The sequence below is a fragment of the Nematolebias whitei genome, chromosome 2 (genome assembly GCF_014905685.2).
Source record: "Nematolebias whitei isolate Nwh7 chromosome 2, NemWhi1, whole genome shotgun sequence".
Classification (NCBI taxonomy): Eukaryota; Metazoa; Chordata; class Actinopteri; order Cyprinodontiformes; family Rivulidae; genus Nematolebias; species Nematolebias whitei.
Window position 1 is genome coordinate 4,820,424 of NC_056499.1, and position 12,931 is coordinate 4,833,354.

The 12,931-nt window shown below is 39.3% G+C and overlaps 1 protein-coding gene across 2 annotated transcripts; it reads left to right on the plus strand.

The window, feature by feature from the left end:
- Positions 1 to 1,167: 1,167 nt before the first annotated feature.
- On the plus strand, positions 1,168 to 11,908 carry kars1 (lysyl-tRNA synthetase 1). 2 transcript variants are annotated; one of them, XM_037689589.1, is made up of 15 exons: positions 1,168 to 1,236; positions 2,848 to 3,015; positions 3,263 to 3,407; positions 3,491 to 3,656; positions 3,728 to 3,821; positions 5,113 to 5,299; positions 5,522 to 5,647; positions 5,847 to 5,966; positions 6,091 to 6,253; positions 8,046 to 8,219; positions 8,305 to 8,390; positions 8,473 to 8,558; positions 8,643 to 8,769; positions 10,064 to 10,207; positions 11,478 to 11,908. In XM_037689589.1, the coding sequence occupies exons 2-15, from the start codon at positions 2,876 to 2,878 to the stop codon at positions 11,550 to 11,552; spliced, it is 1,833 nt and encodes a 610-aa protein (XP_037545517.1). In that variant the 5' UTR covers positions 1,168 to 1,236; positions 2,848 to 2,875; the 3' UTR covers positions 11,553 to 11,908. The 2 variants fall into 2 exon arrangements, with proteins under 2 accessions (XP_037545517.1, XP_037545518.1); XM_037689590.1 differs by lacking the exon at positions 2,848 to 3,015 and having other exon boundaries at positions 1,172 to 1,236.
- Positions 11,909 to 12,931: the final 1,023 nt, after the last annotated feature.

Consider the following 12,931-nt stretch of genomic DNA (forward strand, 5'->3'; position numbering starts at 1 on the left):
ATATATATATATATATATATTTTTTACCTGTATTTTTGATTATTAATTTTGATTTTTTTTATTTTTTTTTTTTATCATTGTTTCTACTGCCCTCGTGTGTTCAATACCGGAACTGCAAATCGCAAATTGACAATTTAATTTTACAGATAACCAAAAATGTAGAACATCAAAGTTCATGCTCAACAATACAGGTAAAAAATACAACAAAGTTAAGTCAGGTCCTCTGGATGGTTTCTTTGTTTCTTTTTTTTTTTTTTTTTGCACATTTCGTCCTTCATCCAAAGGACTTCATCAGTCCGAGGAGCCACAACAATCAGTCCCACAAGCACACTCACATAGTGGACCAACCAAATTGATGGTGATAAGATGGTTTCTGGAGTCCAAAAAAACATTTTTCCCTGGATTATTGAGCATGAACTTTGAGGTTTTGAACGACTTTGGCCTCAAAAGAGACTGGATTGTGAGTGCGCTGCTTGTGGCACCGTTTGTTGTGGCTCCTCGGACTGATGAAGGCCTTTAGATGGACGAAACGTTTCATCAACAAAAAAGAAAGAAAGAAACCGTCCAGATGACCTGACTAACTTTATTGGAAAAATATAGAACATTTCCATACTTGAAGCATTTTGCAGTTCTCAGTTTCACTTTGACAGAAAAAGTATTTCTATTATTTTCAGGACTATTCGTAGAAATGAAACTGACCTAACAGGTTTATTTTATTTTAATTGCTTTTTGTTGCATTATTGTTGTCTGTACTCTGTTGTTTGTCTAAAACTGGTCCCTCTTGTAAATAAGTCCTCGTGACTCATTGAGACTAACCTGTATAAATAAAGGTTGAAAGAAAAAAAATTAAACGGGCGGTAAACAAGTACTACGCTGAAGGCCAACACTTCTATGTAAATTTTCAAGAGAAAAGTAACTTTTAAATTTTTTATTTAATTTATCAGAATAAATAAATGCCATATTGCTTTTTCTTAAAAGTTTTCAATAGAAACAAATGATAATTAGTGTTGGCTATTTGAAAAAGCTTCAGATGTTTTGAAATTATTTACAAAATATTTTAAATATCCAAAGTTAGACGTTTCCCGCGGTTTGCCAACAATGTGCTGCTTTCCGACAGTCATAAACGCACCATCAAGCTGCCGTTTCTGCCGCGCATGCGTTGTACACTCTTTCCGAGCGCAGCATCAAGAACATGGCTGACGTGACGGTGGTGGACGGAGAGAAACTAAGCAAAAAGTGAGCTCATTCATTTCCTACAGTGATTTTTGATAGTTATTCTTTCCGTCAGATGTTGTATTATACTGGATGTCTCTTGTTCTTTTGACAATAATGATTGTTTTATTTTGGTTATTCAAATCGTCGTGTCATATAATGAAAGCAGAGTTGAGTCCCATATGGAGTCAAGCTAATAGCCTACACATCCCAGGATACAGTGCGCTGGTGTGTCTGGTAGTTGTAGTCCTACTCTGTGACAGCATCTCGTTTCAGTGTGTCATTTTGCGGTCAGGAAAAACTACAATTTTTCTTTCACGTATCAACACGCAGGTTTCATTTTCTAGCATGATCAGATCGAAAGGATACGCTTGGCAATTTAATTTGAGCATTTTGTCACTGATTAGCTTGTCAATATGTATATTTAAAAAAGGAAAAGTGCTTAACAGCTTTGTCTTTTTGACATGTTTATGTTTTCCAAGTTCAAGATTCTTTATGGTCATTCGCATCGCATGTGGTACATGACGTGGAATGAAACAGGGTCCCAGTTGCACACAACACCAGCAAAAATATGAAGTGTAAAAAGAAATTGTAAATAAGGATCTAAGATATAAACTAAGAAATATGCTAAACACTTAATAGTGCAAAACAATACGCCGTACAACAGCAGCACGAACATGAGTCTGTGTGAGTAGATGAGTACGAATGAACACAGCAGCATGAAATAAATCAGCAGCATGAAATAAATCATCCATCCATCCATCCATCCATTTTCTTTACCCGTTTATTCCATTTTGGGTCACGGGGGTCGCTGGTGCCCATGTCCAGCAATCACTGTGCGAGGGGCGGGGTACACCCTGGACGGGTCGCAAGTCCATCACAGGGCCACATAGAGACAAACGAGACAAACAACCATTCACTCTCTCACTCACACCTAGGGGCAATTTAGAGTTACCAAACAGCCTAACATGCATGTTTTTGGACTGTGGGAGGAAACCGGAGTACCCGGAGAAAACCCACACATGCACGGAGAGAACATGCAAACTCCACCCAGAAAGGCCCCTGGACCGGGGTTTGAACCAGGGACCTGCTCGCTGAGAGGCCAGTTGCGCCACCGTGCTGCCGAAATAAATCAGCAGCATGAAATAAATCAGCAGCACAATTTATTTTATTTTTTTTACAGTGATAATCCTGGTTAGGGATTCATGAGTCTTAACAGCTTCAGGGTAGAAGCTGTTCCTCAGTCCAGTGGTTCTACACTTAATGCTCCTCAACCTTCTTCCTGAGAGGAACGGGGCAAAAAGTGTGTGCTGGGTGAGCGGGGTTCTTCATGATGCAGGTGGCCCTCTTCCTGCATCTGGAGGTGTAGACGTCTGTGATGGTGGGGAGGCTGACCCGGCGTTCCCTAGCTAACAACACCAATAAAGCTAATTTGATATACCAAATTATTATTATTATTATTATTATTATTATTGCAGATACCTGAGTCGGCTTTTATTTTTTACGTCTGGTTGTTGTGATTAGACTTGTAGAATTTGCCTTATGTCACTAGCATCGATGCAGCGTTCATTTTTCTGTGTTGAGTCAGCCCTTGACGCTCCACTCTTGTCTTTGCGTAAACGTCTGTGTTCTCAGGTCGCTCTGCTGCCTGTGGTAGTTCAGCATGCTGTGTCTGGTCAGGGCAGCCAGGCTGCAGCTGTGCCACGCCTTTGCGATCAGGGGGCAGTGGTTAAAACATGCACCCCCGTGTACAGCTGCACACCCAGCTCAGTTTCACGGGACCCATTGGAGAGGTGGCAAAAGGTTGGTGGCTTTTTCATTCTTGTGTGAAAAACAACCAACCTTTTGTCACCAAACTAGGTGTGGTTCCCCTTAACCATACATCCATTTATAAATGTATCACAGCTGAGCTAAATGTTAGATGTGATAGTGTGAGCTTATTATTTATGTACAGTTAGAAATACTGAAGGAACTTGGAACATCCATTTGAAACCAGTTTTTAAATATAGCCTAATACACATCTGTACATTTGTCTTTTCTTTCTTATTAGTGAGCTGAAGAGACGAATGAAAGCAGAGAAAAAAGCTGCTGAGAAAGAAGCAAAAGTGAAAGAGCTGGTGGAACAAAACAAAGAATCCAATGATCATGGAGCACAAAATGCCTCTGCGTTGGATGAGGAGACACTTGACCCCACTGTAAAACAAACATTGTTATTAATTATTAAGCATTAATGTCATGTTATTTATGTAAGAGTTGTTTTTATTTCCATGTTGCATAGCAATACTTCAAGATCCGCTCCCAGGCCATCAATGACTTGAAGGGAACTGTGGAGGACCCGTACCCACACAAGTATCATGTGGACTTGTCACTCACAGATTTCATTGAGAAGTTCAGTCACCTGCAGCCTGGGGATCAGCTCAAAGATGTTCTGCTCAATGTGTCCGGTAACAAGAAGAGCTCTTCTGCTTTCGCTGTATTTCAAGTAGTACTTTTTGTTAAACGGCATCTTTGGCAGGTCGCGTCCATGCCAAGAGGGCTTCTGGTGCCAAGCTGATTTTTTACGACCTGCGAGGAGAAGGTGTCAAGTTGCAGGTTATGGCAAACTCCAGGTAATAAAACCAATTATTCATCCATCCATTCTATACCCTGCATGGTCCCTTTTTAGAGTATCGGCAAGAGTCTCTTGGTAAAAAGGCAGTAAATCAGAAATTAAAAAACAAAAATTTAATTTAAGGATTTCTTGTTTTATTGTTCTTAGAATTTATTTATTTAACAAATTGGTTGTGTTAATAAATGCTTTACACACTGATTTTAAAGCGCTGCCCACAAAAATTGAAACTTAAAAATTATGTTTTGTGCACGTGGAAAAAAAAAATTTAAATCTAAAATGACAGTTGAAGTACCAGTAAGCGGACGGTAATGTTATCTTCAAATGATCAAATATCTTTTTATTATGAACTACCGTACTTGCCGCCGTAAACGTTGCACCACAGTGTAAGTTGCATCAGTCCAAGTATGTCTAATAAAGTGGAAAAAACATAAATACGTTGCTTTGCCGTATAAGTCGCATCTATTATGCGTCACCGCTGACGATCTGGAAACGTGTGCCAGTGTTGTGCCAAAAATCCGTTGGCTGCCAAATGGCGACTGCGGGAGCGTGCGCAGGAGGACTTTAACAAGAATTTAACCAGATTAACACTTTTTGCAAATGTGTGTCTCAGTGTAACTTTTACTAAATAAATGCACTTTGACCAATCGGCTGCATTTTAAAAGCCGATTTGCAGCTGCGGGAGCGTGCATGGGAGAACTTGCTGTGCATTTCTTTGAAATTTAACAAGATAACCACCTAAAAACAATAATTTGTTTGCTCGACATTATAGCAAAGGTGCGTCTCAGTTGAGCTTTTCCTTAATAAATGTACTTTAATGGCCAAATCAGATTTGATGTGACGTTTGCTCCAAGAGTTCTGGAGCGAGACGAAGGTGTCTTGGTATGGCAAGACAAGTGTCTCATTAACAGCCACTTTTACCTATTAATGAGACACTTGGCTTGCCACATTAGTCGAGGGCCCTCTATTGGCTGAAAATGATAGTGTTCAATATTTTCCATGTCAGGATGAATGGAATCGTCAGATCTCAGCCAAAAATTGGTTTATAAATATGGGAAAAACAAATACGTTGCTTCGCTGTATAAGTCGCAGTCATGCTAATTTATGCAAAAAACTGTGACTTATACAGCGAAAAATACGGTAATAACATTGACCTTACACATTCACGTTACCATATCTTAATATTATATATTTAATGTTGTCGTTGTTTTTTTAAGATTATCCTTATTCTCATGTGTTGGTACCGTACTTTTCTTGATTTGTTGTTTTTGTATTTGCTTCTACACACGCAGGAACTACCACTCTGAGGAGGACTTTGTAGCCATCAACAACAAACTGCGCAGAGGTGACATCATCGGGGTCCGTGGAAACCCCGGAAAGACAAAGAAGGGGGAGCTGAGCATCATTCCCATCGAGATGACCCTGCTGTCACCGTGTTTGCACATGTTGCCCCACCTCCACTTTGGCCTCAAAGACAAGGTGATACCCATCATAGGTTTTTTTTTTCTGCAAGTTTGTTTGCCCAACTAATAAATAATAAATGAAACAGACTTTAGTGTAGATTCAAACAAAGGTATTAGTTTGTTTTAAATGCTCTTGTTTGCAGTGACACTGAAGCTGGGTTGTTTTTTTTTTTTTACAACAAACAAACTTCAGTGGAAATGTTCTGATCTGAATTTTCTCCACTTTTTTGTCTTAAAGGAAACCCGCTATCGCCAGCGATACTTGGATCTGATACTTAATGACTACGTAAGACAGAAGTTTATAACTCGCTCCAAAATTATCACATATATGCGCAGCTTCCTGGACCAGATGGGGTTTTTGGAGGTAAGAAGTTGCATCTTGACCACATAGAAATAATCAATTAAACAGTGTATTGAAACTATTCAACTTGTGTGACTAAAAGAAGAATTTTTTTTATTTGAAATTTCTTACAGCGTGTTTTAACAGTTTCTACACTTGACAAGTATTTGAGGAGATTAAAATCACTAAGCCATCCACGTTGAATATGTTTTTTGTTTTTTAGATTGAGACTCCAATGATGAACATTATCCCTGGTGGAGCCGTGGCTCGTCCATTTATTACTCACCACAATGAGCTGGACATGAACCTGTACATGAGAATCGCCCCTGAGCTTTACCACAAGGTGATCTGCTTCTAACAACCAAGACTTCTCTGTCAGAGTTGTCGGGAAATCAAAAACTAAAACGTGTTCTGCTTACTGAAGCGTCTTGTAGACTGCTCAAACATCTGTTCATTTTTTTTTCCAGATACTTGTGGTTGGTGGATTAGACCGAGTGTACGAGATCGGTCGTCAGTTTAGGAACGAAGGCATCGATCTTACTCATAATCCAGAGTTCACCACCTGTGAATTCTACATGGCTTATGCAGATTACCACGATTTGATGGAAATCACGGAGAAAATGGTGTCAGGTAAATTAAAACCTATTTCTAATAATGTCTGTGGTCAGATGTGCAGTTTTATTTGTGCTCGTAGCTCTAACTTGATGTTTGTCACTAAAGATGTACTTGTGACGCCACATTTTTGTGTAATTTAGGTGTTGCATTCCTTTTTGGACTCTTATACTCCAAACCAGGGGCGCACAACATTTGTTTTCGCGACAGCCAAATTGAGATATTTAAAAAAATCAAAGAGCCACATAGAGAATTGAAAAATAAATTTTCTTTAAGGCAAATAATGTGGAAGAGGTTTTCTTGTTGTAGCATAGTTAGCATTCTTGATAAAATATGTTTCTCCTATGTTCTTTAGGAAACAAAGACAAACTCTGTCAACTGGCTCTTGTGACAGTTTGTTAACTTAAAGATGAAAAAAACTAAGTTAAATGTTGTTTTTTTTAGACTCTTTAAGGTTCTGTCTGTTCTGGGAACACAACAACTTGAACAAATGTTTTAATCTATCTTGATTTAAATGTTTGCTTTAAAGTTCTTTAAGTTTCATTGATAAAATGTAGGTTTTTATCAACTTATTTAAAAGTTTTCTTTGAGTTGGGGATTATGGGGCCAGATGGAAACTTTTAGCCCTCGGACCAAATGTTGCCCATGTTTTCTCTAAACTGTCGTTGTAAACCAACAACAGTTGAAGGATGGAGTTAAAAACCTGTGCTTCAACATAAACTCGCACATTACCGTATTTTTCAGCCTGTAAGTCACAGTTTTTTTGCATAATTTACATTCCTTGTGACTTGTACATGGAAGCAACACATTTATGGATCTTCCCATATTTATAAACCAGTTTCTGGCTGAGACATGACGGTTGTTATTCATTCGGACTGAAAATATTGGACACTACCATTTTCAGCCACTAGATGGCACTTGAGTAGTATGGCATGCTGTTGTGTCATGCAATAGATGTATGGCTATTAATGACACAATCAGCTTGCCATAGCCTGCCAGCTCGCCTGGAGAAACCGTCAAATCGGCTTCATTTTGCTGCGCCTCCCAAGTGAAATGCAGCTGATATGACCATTGAAGTGCATTCATTAAGTAAAAGTTCAACTGACACACACCTTTGCTATAAAGTCGAGCGAATAAATAATTGTTTTTAGGTGTTTATCTTGTTAAATTTCAAAGAAATGCACAGCGTTCCTCCTTCTTGATTTCCTCCCTCTGCGCACTCCCGGAGCACTGAGGCAGCGAATACTTTCGAAATGCAGCTGATTTGACCGTTAAAGTCCTTTTTAATTAAACAAAAGTTAAACTGAGACACACGTTTACTATAAAGTCGAGCAAATAAATAATTGTTTTTAAGGGTTTATCTTGTTAAAGTTCAAAGAAATGCACAGCAACTCATCCCTCTGCGCGCATGCGCTTCCGCAAATCGGCTTTTGCAATGCAGCTGGTTTGACCGTCAAAGTGCATTTATTAAGGAAAAGTTCAACTGAGACACGTTTTTTGCTATAATTTCGAGCAAATAATAATAAATTAATCAAATAAATAATTGGTTTTGAGTGTTAATCTTGTTAAAGTCCTGTGTGCACGCTCCCGCAGCCGTAATTTGGCAGCCAATCGATTTTTGGCACAACACCGGCCCACATTTCCGGGTTGTCAGCGGTGACGCGTAACGAAACGCGACACGTCGGCGGTGACGCGTAATAGGTGACTGGTCTGTTCAGTCGGAGGAATAACTGCGGGGTCTGGCTGAGCCAAGGCCAAGTATATAATATGAAAACTTTGCTCCTGAACTTGGTGATCTCGTTTGCTGCAGGAATGGTAAAACACATCACGGGGGGATACAAGGTGACTTACCATCCTGATGGTCCGGAGGGACAGGCTTACGAGGTTGACTTCACTCCTCCGTTCAGGAGAGTGAGCATGACACATGACCTGGAGAAAATCATGGGTGTCAAGTTCCCTCCTACTGACAGCTACGACAGCAATGGTAAGGATCTCTGCTTGTTTTAACGTCCGACTCATTTAGGGGATGTAACGTTGAACGTTTGTGTCCGTCACAATTTTGTTGTCAGAAACGCGCAAATTCTTTGACGACCTGTGTGCCGCTAAAGGAGTTGAATGTCCTCCACCCCGGACCACCGCCCGCCTTCTTGACAAGGTGCTTATTGATGAACATCACTGTTGCCATTTTTTCTGTTTCAAAAAAAAGTTTTGACTAAAGCATTTCTTTTTCTTTATAGTTGGTTGGCGATTTCCTCGAGGTCACGTGTATCAGTCCAACGTTCATCTGCGATCACCCTCAAATCATGAGCCCCTTAGCAAAATGGTTGGACGCGACGAGCATTTTTGTTAATTTTTATTTAAAAATGGCATGTTTGAGCGCACAGTAACACTTGCTCCACTTCTACAGGCACAGATCCAAAAAAGGCCTGACGGAGCGTTTTGAGCTCTTTGTCATGAAGAAGGAGATCTGCAACGCTTACACGGAGTTGAACGATCCAGTCAGGCAGAGGGAGCTGTTTGAGCAGCAGGCCAAGGTGTGTTTAGGCTTTTTTTAACCGTCGCGATACATCAATTAATCGCATGATAAATGAAAAGTATCAACCTCATTTATCGTTTCTTCATCTCTCTCTTTCTACTGAAGACACTGGATGACAAAAGGTTCAACCCCGGTGCTCTTCACTGACCCCTCCCTTTCTCTTTTATCTGTAAAATCTGTTTTAATCGTCCAAAATCACATTTTTGGATCGTTAAACGCAGCTAAGCTGAGAAGCTAAGCTACGAGCTAAGCTAAAAGGCCGACCTTGGGGGGGGGGGGGGGGGAAGAAAAGAAAAAGAAAATGTGCACTTTTAGTTGTTAATAGTTTTTGAACAAATAAGCACAACTGAACAAATTTAGAAGAATAAAATAACTTTCCTGCAAACACAAAGTATTAAAAATACAATCTCTTATAAATGAAATGGTCACATTTGAGTTGTCAAGTATTCCCTTGTAAGTAAAACTAAATAATAAAAAATATCACATTTGCCATTTGTCAAAGTAAACAATGACTTGTGCAAATAAAATGTCATGTGCAAAGGCCTACCTCTGTACAGATCTCTTGTAAACAGTTAAAGGCTAACACTTTATTTTTTTATTATCTGCTCCTCTTCTTCCTGGAGCAGCTCTGCCGCTTCAACATTCGAAGTTTCCTCCATTTTCTCAACCGCACCGTCTCTTTCACTTCTTGTTACAGACGGGATGGGGTGGAGTCACGTGACTACAGACTGCACGTAGCGCAGCGTCTTAAAGGGACATGAGCATAGTTTACCTATACACAGCCAAAAGACAAAACAACTTCTTTTTTTTTAAACACCGAAAATACCGACATGGGCAAAATGATGTTGATCATTGTTATAAATTTCGGTGTAGGTTCATTTTCGGTATATTGCCCAGCCCTAAAATATGCTACGCTAAAGAGCTCAAACCACACCGAGCGTCCGCCACTTTGAGAACTAGAGACAGCCCATGTCACGTCAAGGGGCCTCCCTCCCATTTATCTTAAAGAGCTACGCTGCTCGCTCCCTCACTATCCATCCTTCGGTTCAAACCGTCTTATACTGCCATCCAGTGGTCAAAAAAGTTACTACACTCACAACTAAACATTTGACAGTGATTAGTAATTCTTGTCAAATTTCAAACAATATTATCGTTTATCGCAATAATTTGTGAGACAATTAATCGCCCAGCAAAATTTGTTATCGTGACAGGCCTCGTCATGTGTATTCAACAACCGAAAGGTTCTGCAATAGTATTATCTCATGCTAATGATTTGAAATGGATTTTTTTAGGCCAAAGCTGAGGGTGATGACGAAGCCATGTTCATCGATGAGACTTTCTGCACGGCGCTGGAATATGGTCTGCCGCCCACCGCTGGCTGGGGGATGGGCATCGATCGTCTCGCCATGTTCCTCACGGACTCCAACAACATCAAGGTAAAGTTGTCAAAATGGGGTTTGTACGGGTGCTTAAGATGCTGGAATTTTAAATTTATAATGTTCAGTGTTAGACTTTTATTTTCTAATGTAATTTAATATTAGTAAAGGTAGATATTATGATTTTTTTTATATATATTATGTATTAAAATCTGATGTGAACGTTGTTTTGATCCATGAAAGTTGCAAAATCATGCAGTGCTTCATATCTGACCGTAAATACTGTATTTTACTGAGAAAACTCCTGTCGTTATGAAACTTCTGAAGCCCCGGAGTTGAACTTTGGTCATATTTGTTTTAGAAATAGAGGTTTGGGGGAAACTATATCAATATGACAGTAAACCGTTTGATGCAACCGTCAGGTTTTCTCAGTTATTTCTCAAAAAACGATTAAAAATGTTCCTCGCTGATTTTTATCAAGTTGCTTTTTTCTTGATCATGTAGAGTTCAAAACCATAAATCACAAAAACTGAAGGCAGTGATGTTAAAGGAAGTGCAGAGTAACAAACAAAAACAAAAGGGCAGAAATATGAGTCAACATTTATGAGCACGCTGTCAGAAGAAAGTGTGATTTACTTCAACAGAATAACCTCTGTGGGAACAGACGTGATATTTAACGAAGAATCGGACGTGATGCAGAAAATCTGTTTAAAGCAGATTTGGTAAAACATGACTGGCTGGAGTCACGTTTGTCATCCTGCCGGTCAAACGCTGGTTTGGTCACAGTGAAGCAGTTTACAGGATGGTTAATTTAGCCAGAAAACAAAGAGCGTTCACATTTTTTCATTTGTTTTTATGTAAAGTCACAATACTTCTGTAACAAGGAGTAACTTTGAACTCTGTTAGAAACCGAAACTTTGTTTTTTTTTTACTACAAGGCTCCATCCTGAAAAACTGCTTTTTCAGCTGCCGCACAAGAAGGTGTCGACGTGATTTATTTAAAATAGTTTGTCTCAGAAGAGTCGAGCTGTCATAAAATGTGAAACAAATCATCTTCTGTTTATTTTATTTTGTCTCAGTTGATTTTTTTTTTTCCCAACAGTCCAAAAACCCTTTAGTTTTTTTGTTCCTAGTCCAGTTAGTCTTCTGGGTCTTATAGGAGTTTAAGGTCATATTTATGGACTCTTTGAAACTCAGATGGACATTTTTAGACTGGAAAAAATAAACTTTTTTGGTTTGGAGTTTTTAAATATAATTTAAAATAACTGATTTTCACCTTCTATACAGACCCACACCCTCATGTTTGTATTTCTGTTTTCATCTTTCACAGGAAGTGTTGTTGTTCCCAGCTATGAAGCCTGATGACATTAAGAAGCCCACTCCTTCTGAGGACGCCTCTGCCTAGTTCTTGACCTCTGACCTCTCCTGCTGTCCGGTCTCTGCAGGAGCCCGTAGGAAACGGGAGTCTTTACCTCAGCGTGGTCACCACTGCAGGCTAAGTTTTATCTGTTGTAGCTCATTAAATGTTTTCTGTCATTAGGGGAAATCATCTTTTATATGATTGAATGGTAAACTATAATGGATGATTCTGTTGGGTTGTAAAAGTTTTAATCCTGTTCAAATGATACCACTCAGTACCGTTAGTGCAAACCTGGATGTAATACTTCTCGATTGTACGCCGAGCTACTTCAGGGGTCCTTTCTACTTTATACCAAAAACACAAATGGATACAGACCCTATGAATAAATCCAGTTCCAAGTCCTTCTGTTTTAAGCGTCCTCTGTGTGTTCTTGTATCTAAACCAGGTCTGCTTGTTCAAAGGTTTTTCAAATTCCATATTTATCTGCCTTACAAATTGGTATATTTAAATAAAATGCACATTAATCTGCAGGTTTTTTTTTTTTTTGTTGTTGTCATGTTTGTGAAGTAAAAACATGAATCAGATGGAAAAGGTACGCCACCTTTAAAACCTGGGAAGTTGCTGTATTTTAAGAACTTTTAAGTCTGATCTAACTGAGATGCAGCTGACATTGATGGTGTGCACTTAACTTGCAAATTAAATTGACAACTTTCATAGGAATTTTTGAAAATTGGAAAACTGACCGCCGTGTTCTGCTCTCCCCACGTTGTTCATGTGGATAGAAGCTGTCTTCACAGATTAGTTTTCTTGAGATTAGCTGACATTTTTACATTTGACATCTTTGTTCATTGTGACTTTTTCTGGTCAACAGATATTTGTCATATCCAAACATTTCTTTCAAGAAACTACGCTACTTTATGATAATATCAAGGTCACCACCTAACGATGTTTCAGCTTTGCTTGCCGTTCTGACTTCAATAGCATTTGGTAAATTTAGGCTGTCTTAATGATTTTTAATTGAGCTAAGTGAATCCATTTCGTCTAATTTATATGTAATGTTTGTGTTGGCGCAACCGTTGACCTTACAAACGTACAAATGGTGACCAGATTGGGATCACGGACATTGAGGTGGTGCCCCAAAACCAACAGCTATTCCAGAGTGTCAGGTATATTATGGTGCTGTCACATTTAAAAACTGCTGGAACGTAGGAGTTAAATGATCAAATTCTGCTCTAGGCCTATTCTGTTTCTTATTCTACAGTTCTCCATGTTTCTAAAGGGAGGAGTCCAAGAGGCTTTCTAATCAGAGCCACCTCAACTGATTCCTTTCGATTCAAAAGAGCAGAGGCGCTCCCCCACGCTCAAGCCACCCATGTGAAGAAAGCTCATTTTGGTCGCTTGTATCTGGGATCTTGTTCTTTCGA

Excerpts from the sequence above, each read along its gene's own strand:
- kars1 (XM_037689589.1), top strand. The coding sequence starts at position 2,876 with ATGCTGTGTCTGGTCAGGGCAGCCAGGCTGCAGCTGTGCCACGCCTTT. Across the intron at positions 3,657-3,727 it reads TGTTCTGCTCAATGTGTCCG|GTCGCGTCCATGCCAAGAGG; the intron begins GTAACAAGAAGA and ends CATCTTTGGCAG. Across the intron at positions 6,254-8,045 it reads CACGGAGAAAATGGTGTCAG|GAATGGTAAAACACATCACG; the intron begins GTAAATTAAAAC and ends CGTTTGCTGCAG.